General features: G+C 51.4%; 9 protein-coding genes across 9 annotated transcripts; 2 read left to right on the forward strand and 7 right to left on the reverse strand.

Annotated features, from left to right (window-relative positions):
* Positions 1–119: 119 nt before the first annotated feature.
* Positions 120–893, reverse strand: BDV17DRAFT_284828 (uncharacterized protein; the record flags this gene model as incomplete). Its single annotated transcript, XM_073760598.1, has 1 exon — positions 120–893. One exon carries the CDS (start codon positions 891–893, stop codon positions 120–122), a length of 774 nt encoding a protein of 257 aa, XP_073611111.1.
* Positions 894–1,318: 425 nt separating this feature from the next.
* Positions 1,319–1,798, reverse strand: BDV17DRAFT_295592 (uncharacterized protein; the record flags this gene model as incomplete). Its single annotated transcript, XM_073763093.1, has 1 exon — positions 1,319–1,798. The coding sequence occupies one exon, from the start codon at positions 1,796–1,798 to the stop codon at positions 1,319–1,321; it is 480 nt and encodes a 159-aa protein (XP_073611112.1).
* Positions 1,351–2,814, reverse strand: BDV17DRAFT_275140 (uncharacterized protein). Its single transcript, XM_073759180.1, has one exon. The coding sequence runs from the start codon at positions 2,595–2,597 to the stop codon at positions 1,854–1,856; it is 744 nt and encodes a 247-aa protein (XP_073611113.1). The 5' UTR covers positions 2,598–2,814; the 3' UTR covers positions 1,351–1,853.
* Positions 2,815–2,854: 40 nt separating this feature from the next.
* Positions 2,855–7,238, reverse strand: BDV17DRAFT_220360 (tetratricopeptide repeat protein). The gene is made up of 3 exons (XM_073755589.1): positions 4,775–7,238; positions 4,449–4,706; positions 2,855–4,388 (listed from the first exon to the last, which is right to left on the reverse strand). Exons 1-3 carry the CDS (start codon positions 7,058–7,060, stop codon positions 2,886–2,888), a joined length of 4,047 nt encoding a protein of 1,348 aa, XP_073611114.1. The 5' UTR covers positions 7,061–7,238; the 3' UTR covers positions 2,855–2,885.
* Positions 7,239–9,156: 1,918 nt separating this feature from the next.
* On the reverse strand, positions 9,157–12,921 carry BDV17DRAFT_295595 (uncharacterized protein; the record flags this gene model as incomplete). The annotated part of the gene is made up of 2 exons (XM_073763094.1): positions 9,157–12,576; positions 12,643–12,921. 2 exons carry the CDS (start codon positions 12,919–12,921, stop codon positions 9,157–9,159), a joined length of 3,699 nt encoding a protein of 1,232 aa, XP_073611115.1.
* A 1,179-nt stretch (positions 12,922–14,100) lies between these two features.
* Positions 14,101–15,132, forward strand: BDV17DRAFT_295596 (uncharacterized protein; the record flags this gene model as incomplete). The annotated part of the gene is made up of 3 exons (XM_073763095.1): positions 14,101–14,283; positions 14,338–14,922; positions 14,977–15,132. The coding sequence occupies 3 exons, from the start codon at positions 14,101–14,103 to the stop codon at positions 15,130–15,132; spliced, it is 924 nt and encodes a 307-aa protein (XP_073611116.1).
* A 324-nt stretch (positions 15,133–15,456) lies between these two features.
* Positions 15,457–16,373, reverse strand: BDV17DRAFT_275145 (class I SAM-dependent methyltransferase). Its single transcript, XM_073759181.1, has one exon. The coding sequence runs from the start codon at positions 16,317–16,319 to the stop codon at positions 15,555–15,557; it is 765 nt and encodes a 254-aa protein (XP_073611117.1). The 5' UTR covers positions 16,320–16,373; the 3' UTR covers positions 15,457–15,554.
* Positions 16,374–16,795: 422 nt separating this feature from the next.
* On the forward strand, positions 16,796–18,692 carry BDV17DRAFT_284831 (MFS transporter; the record flags this gene model as incomplete). The annotated part of the gene is made up of 6 exons (XM_073760599.1): positions 16,796–17,136; positions 17,222–17,294; positions 17,341–17,606; positions 17,668–17,926; positions 17,981–18,427; positions 18,522–18,692. The coding sequence occupies 6 exons, from the start codon at positions 16,796–16,798 to the stop codon at positions 18,690–18,692; spliced, it is 1,557 nt and encodes a 518-aa protein (XP_073611118.1).
* A 2,944-nt stretch (positions 18,693–21,636) lies between these two features.
* On the reverse strand, positions 21,637–22,224 carry BDV17DRAFT_295599 (uncharacterized protein; the record flags this gene model as incomplete). Its single annotated transcript, XM_073763096.1, has 1 exon — positions 21,637–22,224. The coding sequence occupies one exon, from the start codon at positions 22,222–22,224 to the stop codon at positions 21,637–21,639; it is 588 nt and encodes a 195-aa protein (XP_073611119.1).
* Between the last annotated feature and the right edge of the window lie 224 nt (positions 22,225–22,448).

Genomic DNA, 22,448 nt, shown 5'->3' on the forward strand with positions numbered 1-22,448 from the left:
CAGCTCTATGTCTGAGGAATTGGAACAAAAAGACCAGGAGAGCAAACGAATTGCAAACCCGGGAATAGGAATGAGATTGACGGAGATGCTAAGACAGACCTATATCTACAGTGCATAATCTATTCTCCAGGAATACTGACTCCAGAAACCTGCTTGCAAATACTCAGCAGCTCCTCCTGCCTGTCCACCTTTCCAGCCCCCGGATGCGCAGACTCCTCGCCACTTGTTGTAAAGAACGTGCCACTCTTCAGGCCGGCCAGGCTCCCCTGTCCGACAGCCCACTCGGCCAGTGCCTTTGCTGGCTTGTCACTTCCCCCCGGAGCCATGGAGCCACCCATCTTCGTTCGAACCCAACCGGGGTGCATGCTCACCACCTGGATCTCGTTGCCCCAGCGTCTAGCAAACGCGTTTGCGAGCATCACGTCGTGCAGCTTGCTGTTCCCATAGGAGTGCGACTGGGTCGCGTTCCGTAGGCTCTCGTCGCCACCATAATGGCTGTCCGAGCTCATGAAGAGAAGCCTCGAAGTAGGCCGCTTCATCTGGCAGGTAAGGATATAGGGCGCCAAGGTATTCACTGCAAAGACAGCCGAAATCTTATCGGTCGTGATTTCTTGGCTTGATGTGCCGCCGTACCCGATACCTGCATTGTGGATGATTGTATCGAACGAGCCGCTTCCAAGCTTGTTGGCTTCTTCGGCCAATTTCTTCGTTTCTGAGATAGAGCTGAGGTCGCCGACTAGCACTGCTTCGGCCTTGGGAATGGCCTTGTGTGCGGAGGCAGCGCGATCGGCGTTCCTCGCGTGGAGCACGACAGAGTGGCCCTGTTCAGCCAAACGTTTGGCGGCTGCTTGGCCGATGCCGTCGCTAGAGCCGGTGATGAATATTCGAGCCATTGCGTACTGTGAGGTGTGTAGTTGATGGAGCTTTCTGGAACACGACAATTCATCGCTCGTTCGCAACCTATATATTGGGGGATGATGTCATACAACTCGAGCACTACTTTATGACGTCAAATGAGATAACATTCTAGAGAGTCCAGAGTGACCTTCGACATTTACTCGAAACTACAACTCAACCATTGTCGAAGATCGGGGCAATGCCAATGCCACAGCTGGATTCGATGGACTCCAACTACCTACCTGAAGAGTCGTTCTCCCCTTGACTCCGAGCAACCCTGTCAACTAACAAGGAACGTACATGGAAAAAGAAAGAACAAGCAAATCAACAGAACAGAAAACAAGCTGAAATGAAAAAAAAAGAACAGAAAGGAGAAACGAAAAAAAAAGAAAAAAAAGGAAGAAATAAGGAGGAAAACAGGCTAGGTTGGGCGACCGTAAAGCTCATAATGTTCATCCATGACTGCAAGCTCCTCGATGGCATGCTCGAGATAGGCTTGGATTTTCTGCCGCTTTGCCGCATCCTCCTCATATTGTGCGTCTAATCCAAACCCTCTGATCTTGTGCTTAAGTATGCGCCTTTGTTGCGCATGCTCTTGTTGACTACGGGAAAAACCAGCAGTGAGGGCAGGCGTGGTAGGGTTTGATACCACACCAATAGTAGCAGCGCTTTGACCATAAACGGGATTAGCAAGGCTGGAAGCCGTGGTTTGCACCAGCTGTGAAAACCCAGGCTGCGCGGCAGACACGGAGGCAGCCAGATCAGCAGCGGTTGTTGGTGGTCCACTAGAGGCAGCAGCGTGCGGAGGGGTGTTCTTGGACATGGTCGACTTCGAGGAACCTGCCTTCAGGACCAGTCTAGGAGCAGCCTTTGGATTCGACCCGGTGCGATAAGGTTCCATGGCGGTATCCGAATAGCTTTTTCTTGCGGGGTTCCTTGCGGCATGCTGTTTTTCGTCACTGGTCGGTCGGCGAAAGGGAGACGCGCGGGCGCTTGGTGTTGAAGGATACCTGCACAGGCTTTGCCATTCGGATGTCCAGAGGAACAGGACGCAATGCCATCGGGGTGGGAGGATGAATTGGCAAGAACGGAAAGTGCTTCACAGGCTGAGCGCCTACTTGCAGCGCGGAAGCTGGGGCTGCCTCTCGGGACAAGGGCCAGGCCAAGGTAGAGTCACAACTTAGGACGAAGTTGTACTGACTGTTTTTGTCAAGTTCTCTTCCATGAGCCAGCATCATGCGCATCAGCGAAAAGCCGTGGTTGTCGTTGCCCTTGTTCTTCTTGATGTCGCCAAACACACAAGGGCTCGATGCCTTCTTGAGAGCTTTGATCTGGGCGTCAATGGGCGTGTGGTTTGGCCTGATCATCGTCGCTATCAAGACTTCTGACCTTCCGGTATAGCCTGCGGGTATCGGACTGGGAACATGAATAGCCAAGTCGCATTTGGTATCCACGTCGACGACCTCTCCGTTCGCTCTGAGTTCGCTGGCTTCATGCTGTTTGCCACGTTCGGCGATGACAAACCTGACTAGTGTGCCTGCCATGATGTCGGAAAGGACAAATTTCTCCATGTCCTTTCCACACTGACCGTGTCTGACATGCATGTGGTGGTATTGGTGGTTCCGAGACTCCATGGGGGCAGCGCGGTGAAGGAACGCAGGGTTGTATGTCGTTTCGAGCTGAAATGCATACATCATCATTATAAGTTTAGTTCTAAATACCCCAACTGGTCCGTTCAGAAAAGCCACAACATTCAGATGCAATGGATAAGAGCTTCAGATAGGCGAGATGAAGCGAAAATATTATGTTGGGGATGGAAACCAAGTCAACCTCAGGGAGAGCAAAGCAGTACCTCGCTGAAGAGGGAGGATAAGCATCTTTCCAAGGTTAAGAGTCTGCTACTCCAGCTACATAAAGTACCGAGCTCAAGCATCAGGTTCCAATTCCTACATTGCCCTGAAGATCAAGTTGAGAAATGCAGAGAATAATTACTCAAAGTTCCATTCCTTCTTATCCAACCCCCACTCGTCGCACAGATTCCCCAGCCATTTCGACGCGCTGATCAACTGCTCGCTCCCATCCTCAGCAGTCACAGGAACCAACCGCTTCCAAGCACGGATGTAGCTCTGCATGTTCCACGGCTCTAATTTAATCCAATCGTGAAGTTTGTTACAGGAGAAGACCCGGCGCGGCTTATCAGCTCGCAGGTCATTCAAACAGTCGTCGCAGACGGCATAGTCGTAACAAAATTTGCAAGCGTTGAACCCAACCTCAAAGTCAAAGTGTCGTTCGCATCCCATACACATGAAGGAATTTTCTTTCAGCTGGTGGAATCCCCTAAGGATATCCATGACCCTGGTCCATGTGGCAGCGTCTTTGCTGTCAGGCTCCGCATTCATTGACAGTACTCCGAGCTCGCTCCAAACAATGTTGAAGCGTTGACTGGCCGTATAATCATCATCCTGGCATTGTTTCTCGTAGAAGTCGACTAGATGCGCGGTGGCGGCTTCCAGAGGAGGGGTTTCATCCACCAAAAGCGCCTTCAGCACTTCCAGGTCGAACCTCTGGCCTGCAAACAGCATGCAGGCTTTCCGGGCATTCTCAAAGTCCCCAGTACGAGCGAGATATTCCCAGATCGAGGCGAAACTCTCCCAGTCATTCCAGATGTCATCGTCTATGAGAATATTAAATGCAGTGACCATGTCGACACGCAGGATTTCGCGCGCGATATCACGTTGTCCATGGAGCGCGTATAACGAAGCTAGCGTTCCCCTAACCATCGTGCCTATGATACCTCTATCATGTGCGTCCCGCAGTTCATGCCCATTAAATTGGATGTTAGGGCTATCTGCTTGCATAGCCTGTTCTATACGAAGCTTCCCAAGACAGGTGAGCGATTCTTGTTCAATGAACACGAGCACCTTATTGTCATCATAATGGGCTTGTGCCCAAACGGTCTTTAGACACGCGCGCCAGTAGTCAACAGCTTTGGCTGAATCTTCTGGAAATTCTTGTCGCATATAATACATTGCATATCCCAGCTGGAATTGCAAGATTGCGACATCTTCGTTCTTGTCTTCTGTGCGAGCTTTGTCAATGGCCGCCTCTAACATCTGCTGAACGACTTCCCACTGGCCTGGAGAGGATTTGAAGGACGACCGAAGAGCTGCGAACAGGGCTACAAGGTCACCAACGTCTTCATCATAAACAGCCTTTTTCAACATCGACAATAAAAGCGGAGAATCTGTGTCCGAAGCTTGCTCGGTCATAGCTCTCTGAATGATGGATGCGGCCTCTTCTGCCTCTCCACTCGAAGCATAGCCCTTGGCCAGGTGGTAAAGAATATCAGCTCTTCCTTCACTCAGTTCAGAGACTTGTTTATAGTACGCTAGGGCGTTCTTCGTCTCCACCTCTAGGTCACCCAGAGCTTGAAGGACACCACAGAGTCGTTCCTTGTCGACAGGATCCTGGCTTTGAAGCATTTCAACAGCCTATCGAATAAATTAGAGACCTTGTTGTGCTCCATTAGAGCCCTGGAAGAGAAGCAATACCTTTTTAAACTGTTGCATAGCAGCCTCCTTCTCCTCCAAGGCCTGATAGGTCTGGCCTAGACGGATGCACCAGGTACAGTCGGCTTCTGACACATTCAACGCCTGTTTGGCCCATCTTTCGGCCTTTTTTACTTTCTCCACAAAGGAGTCGGTCTCCCAGATGTAGATTTCTCCGTCGTCCTTGGTCTCTTCCACCGGCTGTTCCTTTGTCTTACCTTCTTCGTTGTCTTCGCCGACCGGAAGATCTGGTTTGGTACCCTGCTCAGATACCAAGCAGAGGTTTAGACATATAGGGCAAAAGTGTGTATCTCAAGGGTGAAACCTACCAAAGTAAGAAACCCGTCGATCCAGTGAAACGGTTTAGGCAAGTCCCATTTGGTCGCTTGAAGCCAGTTCCGGGCAATCATCGTCATGACAGGAATGAGGAGACTCCGGTTAGGATGCTTACTCTGTCCAATTTCGGCCAGCCATCTCCTATCTCGCGCTCCGAGGTGAGCGATGGCGACAGGGTCATCCAGCCATTTCCAGAAGATACCCATTTCTTCGTCAGACTTGTGCCATATGTTGCGTTCACAAATGTCCCAATTCCTCTCAATCAAGTCCCCCTCGTTGAACATATCGTAGATTCGGGAAGTTATGTACTGCTTGTCGGGAAGGGGAAGCTCGTCCAGGCCCTTTGCCTCGTATAACGCCTTGAGATGGTCCGGGAGATAGCACATCAAATACGGTGCCAAAGCTTTCCCTTTCTCTCGCTCGTCGGTGGAGGACAGAGTAAAGTAGTCGAAAGCCCTTTTCATGATTTCAAAGTGGGCGTCAATTCTGTAAATCTGCAGCTTTCTCTTGGTCTCCTGAGAAATGTCCGATCCCGGCCGAAACTCAAACCCATTCGCAAAGGAAGAGTGGTGCGTCAGGTCCCAGAAGAAGCGTTGTACCGCCTTGACATCCCCATTTGTTATGGTGATGGTCGCAGTGATCTTCGGGTCGTCTGCGGTTGTCCTGGGGCGGACTCGTTCGGCGACAACACATTCTTCCACATAGTCCCTGGGGTACAGACAGTTCCCCCAATAGGACAGAGAGAAGATCTTGGAGTATTTCCCCGTAATCTTACGTGCCAGTGGCTGAAGAGAAACCGAGTTGAATCGGAGGTAAAGGGCGGCCGCCAGTTCATCGAGTTCGAAACGATTGTAACCAACGATAGCCCACATCAACAACTCGTTGACCTCTTCGATCTCCCTCGGATTGAGAACTGTTCCCAGTGTTTCGAGCTCTGAGCGCACCACAGCCTCCGGGTCCGTGCTGGATTCTTGCAGCACCCGGTTCAACTCCTCTTCCGTGCCGCTTGAAGCCACGATCGCTTTGATTTTGCCCAGATCCTGCTGCACTGTTGCATAGCAGTTGTTCGATCGCTTCAACAGACGCTCCTCTACTATCTTTCTACGCCTCAGCGAGTCTTGGTCCTCTCCTTGGAACAGATCAGCGATCTTCAGCTCCTCGACAATAAATGCAGTAATATCGCTTGTGTTAAATTGAGTGATATCGATGGCCTTTGCTGACACCAAGGTAAGCCAGTAGTTCTCGAAACTAGAATGCTCACCGCTGAGGAGGATGCGAAGTGGGCTGGCCTTGTCTTCTTCGGCAATAGGTGCAGACTGCTCGATAGCATCACGCAGTCTTTGGAGCTCGTCCGCGCTGAGCGTACTGACGGAGTCTAGTAAAATGTAGTGCATCGCATTCTTTGCCGGGGCTCCGATGCCTAAAGTCGTCCAAAGGGTCCGGCAGGTGGCATCCTTGAAGTAGCTTTTGTCTTTTCCAGACTCGGCACACACGGCGGCCACGTGTCTTGCATAGACAGCATCCTGCTCCGCCATTTGCGTGCAAATGGATTTGATCGCCATCTCCGGCCGATTTCGGTCACTATCCGTTTTGGTGGCGATAGAGAAGGAGTAGTAGCCAAGCACACTACGCTCGGCCTTGGTGGCTGAGTTGCGGGATTTAACGTCCTGGGCAATCGCTGAGACAAGGAACGACTTGCCTGTGCCTGGATCTCCGGTGAGAGCCAGGATCGGTGTGGTGCTGCTACTTCTGTCAAGCCACTGTTTGTACTCCTCAACCTCGCTCAGCCATTTCCCGCTTTCCTTGACCGAGTTCTTCCACATGTTGTCACGGGCCTCGATGACATTGGCGATATCCTCGTCCTTTTGTCCCAGCTTCTCTTTGATGGTTTCCAGATTCTTCTTTCGAGCGTCGTTCTGGCCCCTTTTGTGCTCCGCTTCCACTAATCCAGACACGTCCGTCTTGATCCCCTTTGTGGTCGAGTCGATCTCGGTAACGGATGTCTGAATGAAGGTAACACTCTGGTTTGTCTCCAGGGCCACTTCCAAGGTTAAGGTTGCCTGTACATTCAGCTGATCCTGCGTCAACTTTTTGAAGTTGTCGAGCTCGTCTCTGACGGATCCCTCATCCAAGAGGATGCGCTTGGCGGTCCTCTTGAAGCTTTTCCATCGGCCCTCACGATGGATGTTGATGCAATTCGCACATATATCGACAAAGCTGGTCATGACCTGGTCGATGGAGGTTCGCAGGGCCTCGTCTACGTACGTGTTTTCCTCCATCCGTTGGTAAATACGAAACTGGGCGAGCGCTGGCCCAACTTCCGCAAAGATTGCATTAATTTCACTGTGGAACTCGTGGACCTTCTTGGGGATATCCAAAAGAAAAGACAGGGCGTTGAAACAGAGACACGTCGGGCCAAAGACCTATTGATAATGTATTAGCTCTGCACGGGAGTGCCACCGAGCCCTGTTCTTACCATCGATGCACCCTCGGCCGCAATACCGCCAAGCAGCTGGATGCAGTGGATTATTTTGAACCCATTTGCTTTCGCATTAGCGACCTTTCCATCCTCCTCTTGCGCAGCGTAATGGGCGTCAAGGGCCTTTCGAAGATCATCGGAAGTCCTCGAGACGCCATCGAGTCGCTGGCCCGTGCTTTGCTGGAATCTGGTGATGGTTTTCTCCCAGATCTCCTGCACCGACGCAGGGCCAGTGCTCATAGAGTCTGCGCTCATCCTGGAGAGTGTAAGATCCTTATTGCCCAAGCAGAATGACGGTCACACAAATCTTCAAGTTCCAGCGAGGGCTGGGCGATTCGCGGGGATTTATGCGCGCGTGTCCGGCGCCAAGCCTCAGCCTCACTGTATCTGCATGGATTCTGTGCTTTCAGCCCCCTCTGTGCTTACAGCGAGTCAATAGAGAAGGCGTTTAGAAGATAACTCGTCGTCAGCGTCGTGTTGAGCCTCAGTTGGTGGAACGTCCAGAGCCAGAAAATCTGGGCCGTGTATCACAACCCATCAAGGGTCGATCGGGACAAGTTTTGATGGGCCATGAGTGATGCAGCTCCATAATCAAAGCATTACAAATCCTGTGATGCTTTTGCGAGAGAAAGTGAATATTTCTGAGGGGGGGGATCAGCAATAATGAATGGGAGGAAAGACTTGGGGGCTGGTGAAAGAGGAAGGGGAGCGCGGGGGCTGGCCCGACCCTAGCCCGCACTGTCCTTTGATCCGTGCCGCCTATGTGCTTGCTCGCCTTGGATGTCTCCTGGACCAGCAGTAGGAGGTATTCCCTCAGGGCCTGAGAGTATCTCATGATTAAAAATCGCTGGCAGTCTGGCTAATAGACATGTAAATCTAGGAGGTTGAAACTGCATTGCACTTTGAACGGGTGCGAATCGGAATCTGTTCCCATCCCACCCTCGTTCCCCTTCTCTTACCCCTCCGTGGATTGGACCCGTGGACCTGCAGCAGCTTGGGGCTGTTCCAGCAACGGCAGACACCCACAGGCCTGATTGTGGTGTTTTTGTCTTGGTCTTAGATTCAATTGGACTGCTTTAGGTCTGAGTGATGGGGGGGCCCACTTTACCTCTACTTGGGCCTCTGATTGGCGTTTGACCAGGAAGGTGTCCTGCCCAATGGTGGTTGATCAACTGGCTCGAGAAGATTGAATTCTTATTCTGTATGTCCAGCAAGGCCTGGATGCAAGGCGTTTGTGGGCCTACAAGCACCTATACTCGCAATGAATTGCTGTTGCTTTCCAAAGTTACCTCGATAGTTGTTCCTTCCATTAGAATGCATCGAGCTATTTATATATATAATCTGATCATCATCGCCCGATTAACCGTGCAAAGCCGGCATACGAATTCTATATGCCCTACCTCGTGAGAACAGGACGCTCTGCTGTTGCTGTAATCCTACAGTAGCCGCTCCGCTCATATAATAGTCTCAAGAGACTTATAATCTACGATAGTGTAGGGTAAAACTCTTGTATTGTTATGGGCCCCTCGTACGAGGCTCCCTAATCTTGTGAACTCGGTTTACGACCTCGTCTATCTCCCATTCTCCTGTCCATACCAAGCGCCCTTGCTCTCATTCTACCCCTTGTTGGCCCCTGCTATCCTACCTAACCCTTGAACCCTTGTTAACCCCTGTGAATCTGCTTATTCATCAGGCCTTTCCTTCGAATACTCTCTAGAGGGCTTCTCAACAAACCCTTCTTGTATCTATAGCACGGTTTAGCTAGGCAATAGCACTTCGTCCCTAACAAATTGATCTGCCTTATAGTTTAGTAGTAGTATCAGAAAGAAACCCCCGTTATAGGAAACAAGAGAATTCCATGGTATTATAACTAGGATAGGAATTAAAGATATAAGGTTACTGAGCACGCACCGGCTGCTCCCGCGGTACCCTAATGCCCCGAACGGGCTCATCCTCCCGAGGGCGAGGCAAGAATCCAGTCTCTATCAGATGGCGAACATTACGCCGAATGGCTTCCATCACAAGCGTCTGACTAGCGACCGAAGTATCACTCTTCCAAACACATGTAAAGGCGCCCTGTTCTGGATTCAGGAGAAAGAACAAAGGCCACAGCAGATGGCAGTCGCCCTGTTGCTCAACAAAATGCCGAAGACGAGACCACCACTCCGCCGAGTCGAGAGGGCGGAGGGTACACTGTAGTTCTTGACCGAGCAAATCCCAGATGTCAGCAAGGTATACCCCGTCCATGATTGGTATCACGGTATCGGTATCGGTATGCGTGTTTGCCAGCGACCGGATGCTGCAGTTGCTTACGATTATCTTCGCGACTTGCTCTACGTCGCAGATGAACATCCACTCGTTATCCCGGAAGCGGCTCATGATGCCGGCTTCTATGGCGCCGGCTACAACCCTCCAGATGTAGTCCCGGGTGTTTGCGACACCCCTGCTTGGCGACCCGATGATATACCCAGGCCGAATGACGCGCAGTTGATGGCCGCGAGCATCCGCAAACGCAGTAGCAAGACGAGAGACGACAAGCTCCGACACAACCTTGCTCTGAGAATAGCCCGTCGACCTTGCTGCGTGCTGCAGGCGGGCCGTCTCAGACGACTCGTCATGAGGACTCAAGCGTTGTCCGCCGGAGACATAGACGAAGTTGATTGGACGCTGGGAATTACAGATGGCGCGCAGGATCTCAACGGTTGATAGGACATTGACGGACTTCAGTTTCTCGTAACAAAGATTGTACCGGACCAGGGCGCCGTTGTGAATGATTGTATTGATTCTTCCGCTGGAAAGGTGCGCCCAGTGCTCGCTTTGCAGGCCGAGGCGGGGTTGGCCTAGGTCGCCTGGCCAAACAGTTACTCTTTCGTCCCATGTACTGTCCCATCGGTGCCCTGAAGCGAGGAGAGCTCTCTGTAGGCGTTGTAGTCCGTCCTCTTGGTTGCTAGTCTGGACCAGGACACAAAGAAAGCGCACGGCAGGTTGTAGGAGCAGCTGGCGTAGGATTTCAATGCCAAGATAGCCGTTTCCTCCAGTAAGGAGGATCGACGTCGTCGCAGAGTCAGTCATACCCAAGTCCCTATTGACAGCGCACCGAGGATATTGCCGCAGCTGCATATGTAATGTCTGGGCGATCTGGCGGACCTCCTTCTTGAGGTCAACTGCCGACTCCAGCTCCTCGGAGGTTGCTCGAACAGCTCGGGCCAGGGATCGCACGCTCACTCCATCCTTACTCAGGTGCTCGATCTTCACTTCTGCACCGTATTCCGATTTCAACCAAGTCAGCAGCGTCATGGCCTGGATGGAGGTTATACCGAGTCTATCCAGGCGGATGTCTTGGTTCCGGACGATGCCTAGCTGGAGAAGGTCGGAGATGAAAGCACTGATAGAGGCGGCCACTTTCTCATCTGGGGCCAGGGGAGAGAGACTTGATAGACCGATTGCAGGACACTTGACCTCCTCTGGCAGCGAGCATAGTAACTCGCAAATCATTTTGCGGTTGCTCTTGCCCGACCCCGTTAATGGGATGCGGTCAATGACCAGCAGCAGCGATGGCACCATGTAGCCAGGCAGTTTCGATTTTAAATTACGTTCCGCGAGAGGCATATCCAGGAGCTGGAAGGGGCCAAATGCCTCGTTCTTTCTGGTATGCCCCTCAACATGTCCGTGTTCAAGCTGCAGCACGCCCACGAGCCGCTCTGCTAGCGGTCCCGAGCGGGGATACGCAACCACTGCGCGGGCTATCCCTAATGACGGAAGCGCTTTAGTGAGGTAATATTCGATCTCCATCAACTCCACACGTTGTCCGTGAACCTTGACCTGCTGATCAACGCGTCCAACAAAGACAAGCTGCCCGTCCGGGTCCATATACGCCATGTCTGCCGTTCTGTAGAATCTGCGCGGACCTTCCAGATTAGTGTAGGAAAAGCAACTGCGCATACTCCACCGTAGGCGCTCCACAAAAGCTGCATGAGTCCGGTTAGGATCCTTGAAATATCCCCGTGACAGCGTTGGCCCTTCAACCAGGATCTCACCGACCTCCCCAACAGAGGCCAACCGATCCGGATTCTGGGGGTTGACAATCCAGCATCGTGCACCGTCCATCGCGTAGCCAATGGTTGCGGCCAGCTTTGCGTGTCGGTCCTGAAATTCGTACGCAGTGCAGTTTCCACTCTCGACCGGCCCGTAGCAGTTGATCAACCGGACATGGCCGAACCATCGCTCCAGGTGTTCCTCCTGCACAGCCTCCCCGGCCAGAACGAGAGTCTTCAATGTGGGTACTTGGTGCGGCCAGAGGAGGTTGGCGACGGTCGCGGTGAGATCAGCCCAGTTCACCTGCATTTTTCGGATGAAGCCAGCGAGATTTGCCCGGCGATCATCCTCGCTGGGGATACAGAGACAGCCGCCCTGCATTAGTGTGGTGAAGATGTCCATTGTCGAGACGTCGAATGTATAAGCTGCGAACTGGAACACCCGGCAGCTGGAATCCACATGCAGGGCCTTGGCATGGCTCTTGAAAAGCGTGCATATTGCGCCGTGCGGCTGCACAACCGCTTTTGGCTGGCCCGTTGACCCGGACGTGAATAGAATGAAGGCCGCATTGTCTGATGTCACGTCCGATAGAGGTGCAATAGGACGAGGTAGCTCTGCAGTTGAAGCTATATCTGCTGCCATTGTGGTTTTTGACGTCGGCACGCTGACAACAACATCAACAAGACCTTGTAAGCGAACCGTCCGCTGTGGCGAGGCGAGAACCAATGATATCTCCGCAATTTCAACAATGGTCGTGAGCCTATCCGTCGGGTGATGCCCGTCCAAGGGAACGAAAGCGCTCCCTGTCTTGAGCACTGCAAGCTCCGCAACAACAGCGGCAAAGGACTTTTCGAAACAGACCCCGACCGCCGTTTCGGGCCCCGTGTGCTCGGGATGCTCCCGTTTCAGGTATGCAGCCAGGCGGGTTGAGAGGACCTCCAGCTCTCTGTACGTCAAGCTGCCGTCCCACGAACTGATGGCCTCGGCATCCGGCGTGGCTTGGGCCTGAGCCGCAATAAGTTCGTGAATGAAGCATTCAATGGCGGCTGGGTAACGGGTGTTGCAGCTCTGAAGTAGCTTTTCGTCTCTGCCACTCAACAGGTCCATCTCATTGATCGACGTCAATGGCTGAGCATCCAAAGACATGATTTCGGGGAATGCTTTGGCTACGGTACCAGCGACGTTCTGAGCAATTCTCGCATCCACCTCGGCACTGTATATCAGGTTCAGGGTTGGCGAGTCATGCCGAAAGTCCGCCTCAAGTAAAAAGGCCAGGCTTCTCTGTGGTCATAGCAGTATTAGTTACCTCACGTCAAGGAGGAAACGGAAAACTTCCAAATCACATACCTCACTTGATATACGCGTCTTAGAGGTACCACCGTGGTAGCATAATACACCCGTATTAACGGTAGCAGCGAGTCTTTCCTTTAATGCCGTTGTAGGCTGGTAGTAGCTTTCTATACTATTAAGATAATTCAAGAAAGGGGTCGACTCCTCCATCGGCGAAGTAAACAAAGTCAAAGAGTCGGCGGTAGGGGTCGATGGGAGAAGCGCAAACGCGATAACATCACTACCGACGTATCTGCGCAGCACCAGTGCCCAGACAGCATGGATCAATTGCTCCATGGTAACATGGTGCATCTTGCAAAGGAGAACAAGAGCATGCTTGCTAGGCAGTTGAACTTTGACGGTTCCACCCCCCCTGTCATCTGTGGCATGCCCCTGTATAGGAAAAAGGCAAGTAGTCATTTTGATTCGTGTAATGTATAGATTTCTGAATACGAAATGAAGGTTGGTATGTTGCCATTGGGGCACTACTTGACCCTACTCTTATACAACACAAGGCTCGCGTTCGTTACCTTGACTACAGCACCGGTATGTCTCTCCGAGCAGAGTTGGGTATCAGCCCCAGTAGGCGTCCAAAAACACCGCGTAAACTTGACGTCAGGAGCTATCGGATAGCTCTGACTATGAACGTCGTCTAAAAACACGCTGGTTACAGAATGATGCGGTTAATTAGACTAATACGGCCGGGGAGTACATGGCCGCTGCCGCACGTGGCTTGCAGAAGATAGCACGGTACATCATCCGTCAGTAGAATCACTTGAAGCTCCCTTCCTAGACGATAGCGTCTAGTAGATACCGTAGGAAGTAATGTTGCATGGATGATCTCGCAAGGTGGACAATCTACTTCCCGGGCGCCATATTATCGAACCACGACTATGCAGCAAGACCGTTTTGGATAACACCCCTGTTCAGGTAGTATCATGTCTCAAGAGCTGACGTCTCCATGCAGGATATACGAGATTGCTGCCATACAGGAGGATCGCAATCCCTGAAAGTCGCCGAAGGCTAAACTCTTTTTTTTTTTTTCACAAATGATCTTCCAAATGGATCAGAACCCTGACATCCATGAGAGAGCAAACCCGCCAAGCCCGCGCAGGATGCTACTATAGTTAGAAGGTAGCATGAGATATCTTGTACTTCTGCCTGAGCTCAATTGGTTAACCCCATGTTGCTAACTGACCCCAATGAACTCGTATTGAAGGCCACGGGTATAACTGCTTCCGGATTTCTCTTAGGCACCAGACAAGAAGTTACTACTCTCAGACACTGAAGATACGCATATTCATCCCGCTTCATCATGATTGCAAATATTCCTTCGACTCCCAAGGCCGCAGGACTGCCTATTATGCTTCTTACTCATACGCGTGCCTGTTCCACTGCTTTTGAGAGGGTACTTACTTCCATTGAGGAAAACTATGAGAAAAAGGTGACAGACGCATTAACCGTACCAAGATCCTCATGACCCGCCGCGACGCCATTGTCTGCTTTAACGAACCTTTCGCGGACCCGTCTTTCTTTGGACCGGAGGCATGCGTTGAGCGGCACCATGCCAACGGCGAAAAGGGGCCTTGTCCAGGATTCGAAAGCTGCACCTTCAATGAACGGATGGACCTCATAAAGTCAGCCAACCAGCCAGACAAGGTAAACCCAGTCTGTTCTCACATAATGCCTGTTTTAGCAGACTCACAACTGCAGGGCAAACGCGCGTTCGTCAAGGACATGGGCTTCCAGATCTCCCCCTGGCGAGAGCGCAACAGGCTCCAACTCGCAAAGTCCCTACAGCACTTGCAGTCAGAGAAGGACGCGGGAAACCCTAGCGTCCTCCCCTTCGCGATCCTGCAGCGGTTCCAATGGACCTTTCTCATCCGACACCCGCAGTATAGTATCCCCAGTTTATTCCGCTTGTCGTCGACGCCGGCTAAGCGCGAAGCAACCGGATGGCGGTACTTTCTGTCCTCTGAAGCGGGTTACTATGAGCTGCGCTGCATGTTCGATTATCTTATGCGCCAGGGCATTGTCTCTAGCCTTGGTTCAGCGAGCGGCAACGGGGCGCAGCAGCTCGAGACACGTCCCTGTCTCATCGACGCCGATGACCTTCTGCAGCATCCTGAAGAGGCAGTCAAGGCCTACTGCAGATACATCGGGCTAGACTATCAGCCAACTATGTTGCAGTGGGATAGGAAAGAGGACGACGATCAGGCGGCCCAGGTTTTCGCCACTTGGACTGCATTCCACCAGGACGCTATTGACAGCCGAGGGCTGAATGCTAAGAAGATCAAGGTAGGATCCCTTTTTTTTTTTTTCCTCGCGGCGAAGGACTGATGGGGTTTTTAGCCCCGGCGATCCAAGGGCGAGGATTTTAATTCGTGGGTGGAGGAGTTTGGGGAGTCGGGGGCTGCCTTGATTCAGAGGACGGTTGAAGAAAATTTGCCACATTACTTGTATCTGAAGCGGTTTGCCATTCGGGTTGAGGAGTCAGGAGGGCCGTAATCGCTGCGGAAGTAAATATAGTAGCTGATTGGTACCATTCCGTAAGGTCTAGACTAAGAAGGCGCGGTTTCTTGAGACTATCCATCACCAATGTGCATATTGGACGTGAATTAGATTTAGTGGTTACTTCTCCCTACGTGAATTTAACCTCGCTGCCTGGTTATTTTCATTAGAGCAAGGTCGTAGGGCGTGATCACGTAGAAGCTATGCTACAGGCAATAGATTGACAACCTTGAGACTGTTCAGCACCGGTATAGGACGATGATCCTGAAAAGGGATAGATCTCAATCTTCGCCATTTTACTAAAGGGTGTAGGATATAAACCGTTATCACACGGAAGTTTCATAGCTTATTATCCAAAAATCTCTACTGTAGAATAGGGACGAATCCATATCCTCAACCTTCCCAGCACAACGCATGAGCTAAACCCGTTTACGCAAGACAAAGCCTACCCAGCACTTGACTCCATCCCAATGTCCGCGCATGGCACCAACCATGTCGGGGTCCTTAGGAACCCCCTCCTGGACCTCCACCAGGTCAAAGCCCCACTTACCACCCTCATTTTTGACAGCCTCGTTTGTGTGAATATGACTTTCACTCCAGAGCTTAGCCCCCGTCCCCGGTTCCACGATACTGCCATGCGCGATGCCCGCGAGTTCCTCGTGGGTATTGGTGATGAGCAAGTACCCTCCGGGCGCCACGATTGAGCTACACATTCTGAAGAAGTCTGCGAGTGGAAGATGCTCCAGGACCAAGGTACTGATCAGGCCCTGGGCTTGGTCTGTAACAGGCCTTTCATCAATCCTCTCGTCTAGGGGGTTGTATACTTTGAAGGAGAGACCCCCTGGGCGCAGATTGTCGGGCAAACTGGCGCAAGCCTCGTTGCATCGCTTCTCGGCCACCTCCAATAGGGCCGGAGTCGCGTCGAGGCCGACAACTTCGGCGCCTGGGAGCATCGCTATTAACTTGAGCGTATTGCGTCCCGTGCCGCAGCCAAAGTCGACCACTTTTAGGGGGGAGGCGGACGGGTGGCTCTGCAGCAGTAGAGAGACAAATTTCGGAAGGAATGTCTCCAGTTCGGTGTCGTCTAGGCCCTGCATGTTGTTCACGCGGCCTTGGTCGTAACTGGTTCCCCATCGGGAGTAGAGCTCTTGGATGGGGAGGGGGCGGATATCAGCGGCGGACATCTTTAGAAGGGATACGATGTGCGGGCTGGTAGATATTCTGTTGCTTTATTGAGACAAGGTGTATATTGTTCCGGTGTAAGGACGAAGGGAGTATGCCATCTTTATGGTAGTGCTGTTGTTGTTATCTCGTTATGAGATCGACAGCTACCTGCCATATCGAGTTAGGATTGGAGCTGTCATGGCATGATTTAGCCTCATTAAGGCATCACAGCTTCCCTGCTGAGGGCTAGGCACATCCTGAATTACCCCTGCCATAACATCTTTGCTACAGACTTAGGGCCTGTTGCACGTACCCTCGATGACGTCATTATATGTGTCATTTGAATGATCCTGAAATCTTCCAGCCAATGAATGGCTGCTCTTTCAGTGGCCGGTCTTGGCGGCTGCTTCCTTTCACTTCTTGGTTATAAGATATCTCGCTGCTTCCCGCTAAATTCCAAATGTGTTAGGACTATCCAAGCCTACTACCGAGTAGAATGGAGACGGACGAATCGCGCTTGCCACCACCCCGCCGAATACCTTATCGTGCCCTCATGCTCGACCATGGCTGGGCAGACGAGTACATCCTTGACTATCCATATCCTGGCTCTGGCACGGCCGAGGATCCGTTCGCTATTGGCTGGACGCGCAATGACCCCAGGGACCCGATGCAGTTCAGCCAGCATATGCGGTGTATCTGGACAAGCCTAGTCTCGTTGGCGACTTTTGTCGTTGCTCTTGCTACAAGTGCTTATACGGCCCCGTCGACTCAGATTATGGACACTTTCAAGACTAGTCAGCTGGTTTTCGAGCTTGGACTCTCTGCGTTTATTCTTGGGTAAGTCCGTCGCCGTGTGCGTCCAGCAACCCAAAGTGCGCACTTTATGCGTTGGTGATGCTGTCATGCTGATCTAATGTTGCAGGTTCGCAGTTGGTCCTGTTATCTGGGGTCCTCTGAGTGAGCTGCATGGCCGGCGCATTGTGTTTCTATCCACAGTTAGTCGACCAATTGCCATATTACTTCGCTGCTGACATGGATTAGTACCTGGCATTTACCCTGTTCACTGCGGGGTGTGCTGCGGCCCCCACTATCGAAGGCCTGATAATCATGCGTTTTCTAGCAGGCGCGTTCGGCTCCTCACCTTTGACGATTGCAGGCGGCATCCTCGCAGACATTTGGCCGGATGACCAGCGCGGCCTGGCCATGATTTTCTTCTCATCGGCACCCCTATTCGGCCCCGCGATTGGCCCGGTTGTAGGTGGCTTTCTAGGCAAGGCAGCGGGATGGAGATGGGTGCAGGGATTCCTGTAAGGCAGCACCCTTGTCCTGCTTACGTTGCATACTTACGCGACGACATTGTGATCCCAGTGCCATCCTAGGAGGCGTATTTTGCCTTGCTATGGCGGTGAGTATCCCCGAAACGTTTGCGCCCGTGCTCCTTATGCGGCGGGCAGAGCAACTGTCACAAGTAAAAGGCCGCGTATACGTCTCGAAATTGGAGAAGGACCGTCCGAAAAGGTCCTTCCTGGCCGCGATTAAAGTTGCGCTAGTCCGGCCGTGGGTTCTGCTATGCTATGAGCCTATCGTCCTTTTGTTGACTATTTATATGGCAATCCTCTATGGCACGGTATGTCACCTCCGTCTACACTCATTAATCAAAGCCCGACTAACAACGGTATAGCTATACCTTTTTTTCGCCGCCTTCCCTATAGTCTACCAAGAATACCGGGGCTGGGACCAAGGCATTGGCGGCCTCGCGTTTCTCGGTCTCGCCGTCGGAATCGCCTTTGGGATCATCGCCGCCATCTACGTAACATTGCGCTCTATCAGGGCCAGCAAAGCTAGGAATGGCCAGTCATTCAACCCGGAACTCCGGCTCCCCATGTCCCTGGTTGGCTGCGTGGCCATTCCCATCGGCCTCCTCTGGTTCTCCTGGACCAACAGCCCATCCATTCACTGGCTCGTCTCTATCGCCGCCCAAGCACCTTTCGGCTTCGGCTTTGTGCTTGTCTATATCTCAATACAGAATTATCTCGTAGACGCGTACACCATCTACGCGGCCAGCGTACTCGCTGCGAACGCAATGCTGAGGTCGGTTTTTGGGGCTGCGTTTCCGCTCTTTACCAGTGTAAGGAACACTAATATCTTTTCTTCTCGCTCCGTTAACCTCCGGCCTTCTGCCTATTCCACCCTGCTAACAGAGCCTCTTTTGGACCATGTAGTATATGTACCACGGCCTCGGTATCCACTGGGCAAGTTGCGTTCCAGGGTTCCTCGCTCTAGCCTGTGTGCCATTTCCCTTCATTTTCTACCAGTACGGCGAGCGGATACGCGGGAGATGCCGCTTTGCTGCCGAGGCAGCTAGACATAGCCGTGCACTAAGGGATCGGTGATATATACCACTGCTTGCATGGTCGGTATTTTTTCCTACTCTGATATTGGGACTCACTCTCTAATGCTACTTCAGAGAACTGCTCGATGAAAATGCCGTCGTTGGGAACTCTTGAAAAGCCCATTTCGACTCCTGTCCTGCAGTTTGATAAGTACAGCTCGATAATGAGCTCGAAGCCTGGCGAGGCGGCTTTCCTTGCGAAAGTTATGCTGTAATATGCACAGGAGCGGCCAGTCCTACTGCGTGTGCTAGGTTCTCCAACAAACTTTCATAGCTCAGAAAGATATACTCGCAGATACCCATTATCGAGGTTCGACTGTTTAAGATTCAGCCTAAACACCCCAATATAAGTATCATGCTTTCGCTTATGACTATCTCTCAAAGTGGTCTGATGCGCTTATACATGGCACAATGGACTTGAGACCTTTGAAATATGATAATGGAACGCAGCGCCCAATTTGATTATTGCGACTCCCTTGTCTGTTTGAAAGCCCTTGATCTCGATCGTTCTCAGACACGGTTTTTGTACCAAAGGCTGGATCTGCTTGACTCGTACCTTGATATTACCAGAAAGACTACAGGGGACTATTTTGTTGATGGCGGTGTCACCATCCTGGGCTTGTCGTGCCCTTTCGTCGACCAGAGCACGGCGTGCATTTTCTTCCGTATCGCTAGCGAGCTGTTTCTCCACGCTCATCCTTCGCGAGGGAAGATGATAGTTGCTGATGAGGCACATAAAGTATTTTCCATTTGATTACTGTATGATAATTGTTCCCTACTAATATAGACTTATAATCTTGGCAGGGTTGCATTGCTCATTACGAGGACCTCCATCATTGGCCTCGCAGTGGCAGTTCTCTGAATCTCCTTTGGGGTACACCAGGTGCCACTGTAAGTTGTCAACACATCCCGCTGTCTTCTTCATGGTCTCGGCATCGAGGTACTGCTCTATCTCCTCGAGATAATGGTCCGGGCCGTACCCTTCCCCGGTCCTGAGGATAAACGGGTAGGTACCGGCTCCCCGCCAGAGAGCAGGGATAGTAAATCTGAATATATACTTGATAATATTGTCCTGAAGTTCAGCCGCCAAATCGCCGATCGCTGGGGGTTCTTTTTCATATCTACCCTCGATGAGTTTTCCGTCGGAAATGATATCCCAAATGGTGGGAATCGCAGCAACATCTCCTTCATCGAGCAAGGCGGATAGTGCAAACAGTTGAATTTCGACTAGCTATTAATAACTTGGCCTATATAGGCTAAGAGCTTATCCTGTTTCTCTGGCGTCTAATACACATCGTTACCACCGGGCATAAGGGTACTGGCGATCAGGATGCCTTGTTCGAGGATAGCTATAGTAGCATTCTGTGCGGTCTCTGCCCTGCCCCCTTGATGAACCAGGCGAGCTGTCCCAGCCTTTTGTTAAAAAGGGGCTCGGCAGTTCCAAGGCCTCCCAGGACAAGCAGGTCAGTAAGTAACTTCTGCTCTATATTATTATCCTTTTCCGGAAGCAGGGTAAATTCGTTTGTCAAATAGTTAATTTACAAACTTAGCGTTGTGGTAGCACTCCAGAGATATTTATTATAGTCCGTGAATAGCTTGTAGATTATAGCGAGCGAGTTCTAGATAAACTACCCCGCGGGCCCTGACTGCTCTCGGTCTAAAGGGGCTATATAGCCTACCGTGTCACAGCTATCGCGTACGCCGGAGCCGCAGTTGGCCTGATCCCCAATACTGATCATACTTGACACTGACTGGGTGAAATTAACCGCGGGTCTTTCACGGTCAGTATCTCTCCAGGTTCGGACAATGTCCTCCCACGCCGTATCTGCATTCACTGCTATCCAGCGTTGTGAGGGCGTGTAGTCCAACTTGTCTATGATAATATAGTAAGTACAATTAAACTCGGTCCAGTTGCTGTTCCGCGAGTGGTCCGTTTTGGGGTCTTCTCCGGTGATCTCAATAAACTTGGCCCAGCTCGTTGCGAGCGGGGCGGGACCGCGTGGTAGCTTTGCAGGTCGGTGGCCCAGTCGGAGGTTCCTCTCAGCCGCCACGTGGAGTAGAGGTTCGTTCATGTCCTCTTGGTCACGGCGCTCATGTAACCAACCTATTCATTGTTATTATAAACAAGGATATCACTATTGCTGCTGGTGTCGATAAAGCTCCTGACCACTCGGGAGGGATAGTAAGTCTATTCTCGGGACGGGCACCAGTGCAAAAGATGTTATAAGTAGTGTTGCTGTTCGAGAATTCCCCGCCACGAAATAATAGGATCCGCTCGGCGCCAGAGACCTTCTTGAATTTATAGCATTAGTAGGTTAATAGCACGTTACTAGCCTTAACCTGATGATCAGGTATCAACGTGCTAAAGCCGAAATAAATATAGGTATACAGGGATATATCAATCTGGAGAGGATCTTCAAAGAGGTACTTTCTGCTCAAGCAGTAGCCTTTATAGTATGTGAAATTAATCTCGCCAGATCCGGATCCCTGGACAACGTCGAGACCACAGTTGGAGATATAGCTATATAAACCGGGCTTCGTAGTCCCTAGGGCGCCTGTGTTAGTGTTAATGCAAAAGTCCTTGGTAATACTATATTGTCCCCAGATATTGCAGCATGCGTTTAGCGGGCAGAGTAATATCCGAGCCATCAGTTAGCGGCTCTGAACCTGGCTTCTGGGTAACCACAGACCGCGTTAGCAATTAGCACAGGAAATAGTATAGTGTCTTCACTCAGGCACATGACAGTATCCTTGAACAAAAGCTTACAGCTATTCTATCCTCAGGTTTTCTTATTAAACTCCTCGAGATTGTCCATGGTCAGACTGTGCTTAGTAGCAAGGTTATCATAATTATTATCTCCCTGGACCTAGTATATATAGCAAGAGCTGTCCCTGTTTAGCTAAGGTCTAAAGTCAGGAAGGTCTCTACTGGAGCAGTAGACATGTTACTTTGGCTTTAGTATAGCATAGAAGTCGTCCCCGGGGTTGTACTTGGTAAAGTCGGCCGCTGAAATACCGCACTTTTTAGCAAGGTCTGCACATCCGTTACCTGCGTCGATCTGTACCGTCCGGCACTCAGCACTCGGGTGGAGTGCGTGGATGGTTGAGTTGGTGGTGGTGACAGTGCGATTGCCCCGCAGAAGCGGCGTGGTGAACTTGGCCGGGCCTGTAAACTTGGTGGAGCCCGAGAAGGACAGGCATGTCGCGTTGGCCCAGGATTTGATGGCGTTCTGGATAGGACTAAAAGTGCCATTGCTGGTGGCCTTGATACCAAAGATATAAGTGCTGTCGTAGCCTGACTGGCAGAGCTGCACAGCCAAGGTTGGTGTCAAGACGTTGACGTTTTCGTGGTTGTCTTGGAACATCTTCAGCGCGGACTCGCTGATAGCTTCGTTCAGTAGGCCCTGGCCAATGTATAGACCTATAGTCGTTTGACCGGACTGGCCATAGATGATTAATGGTCTTTCTGTGGTCCCATGGCCGTGTTCAGCATACTTGCGGATCTGCCTCACGAGGTCAGGGGGCTTGTACATAGGAGAGCAGATTATGAACGATAGATAGGTACACGATATCCAGTGACAAAGACCAAGGATTGAAGGCGTATTAGGCAAAGCGAGGGTCGTCAAACACCAAGGCATCAAATAAACTACCAAGATTGCACGATAGTAAAAGCAACGGCTCCAAAGGTAGCTAGGAGTCCAAATACGCCGAGAATAATCAACTGCTGAGCCGCATTCTCGGGGCAGTCATCAGGACG

The sequence above is a fragment of the Aspergillus undulatus genome (assembly GCF_047715775.1).
Source record: "Aspergillus undulatus strain CBS 261.88 unplaced genomic scaffold BDV17scaffold_71, whole genome shotgun sequence".
Lineage (NCBI taxonomy): Eukaryota > Fungi > Ascomycota > Eurotiomycetes > Eurotiales > Aspergillaceae > Aspergillus > Aspergillus undulatus.

What these genes read in the sequence shown, in the direction of transcription:
- BDV17DRAFT_220360 (XM_073755589.1), bottom strand. Translation starts at nt 7,060, where the DNA reads ATGGAGGAAAACACGTACGTAGACGAGGCCCTGCGAACCTCCATCGAC. An exon ending in TCGACGGGTTTCTTACTTTG is followed by an intron (nt 4,707 to 4,774) that starts GTAGGTTTCACC and finishes GTATCTGAGCAG; the next exon opens with GGTACCAAACCAGATCTTCC. An exon ending in CTATGCAACAGTTTAAAAAG is followed by an intron (nt 4,389 to 4,448) that starts GTATTGCTTCTC and finishes TTTATTCGATAG; the next exon opens with GCTGTTGAAATGCTTCAAAG.
- BDV17DRAFT_275140 (XM_073759180.1), bottom strand. Translation starts at nt 2,597, where the DNA reads ATGATGATGTATGCATTTCAGCTCGAAACGACATACAACCCTGCGTTC.
- BDV17DRAFT_275145 (XM_073759181.1), bottom strand. Translation starts at nt 16,319, where the DNA reads ATGTCCGCCGCTGATATCCGCCCCCTCCCCATCCAAGAGCTCTACTCC.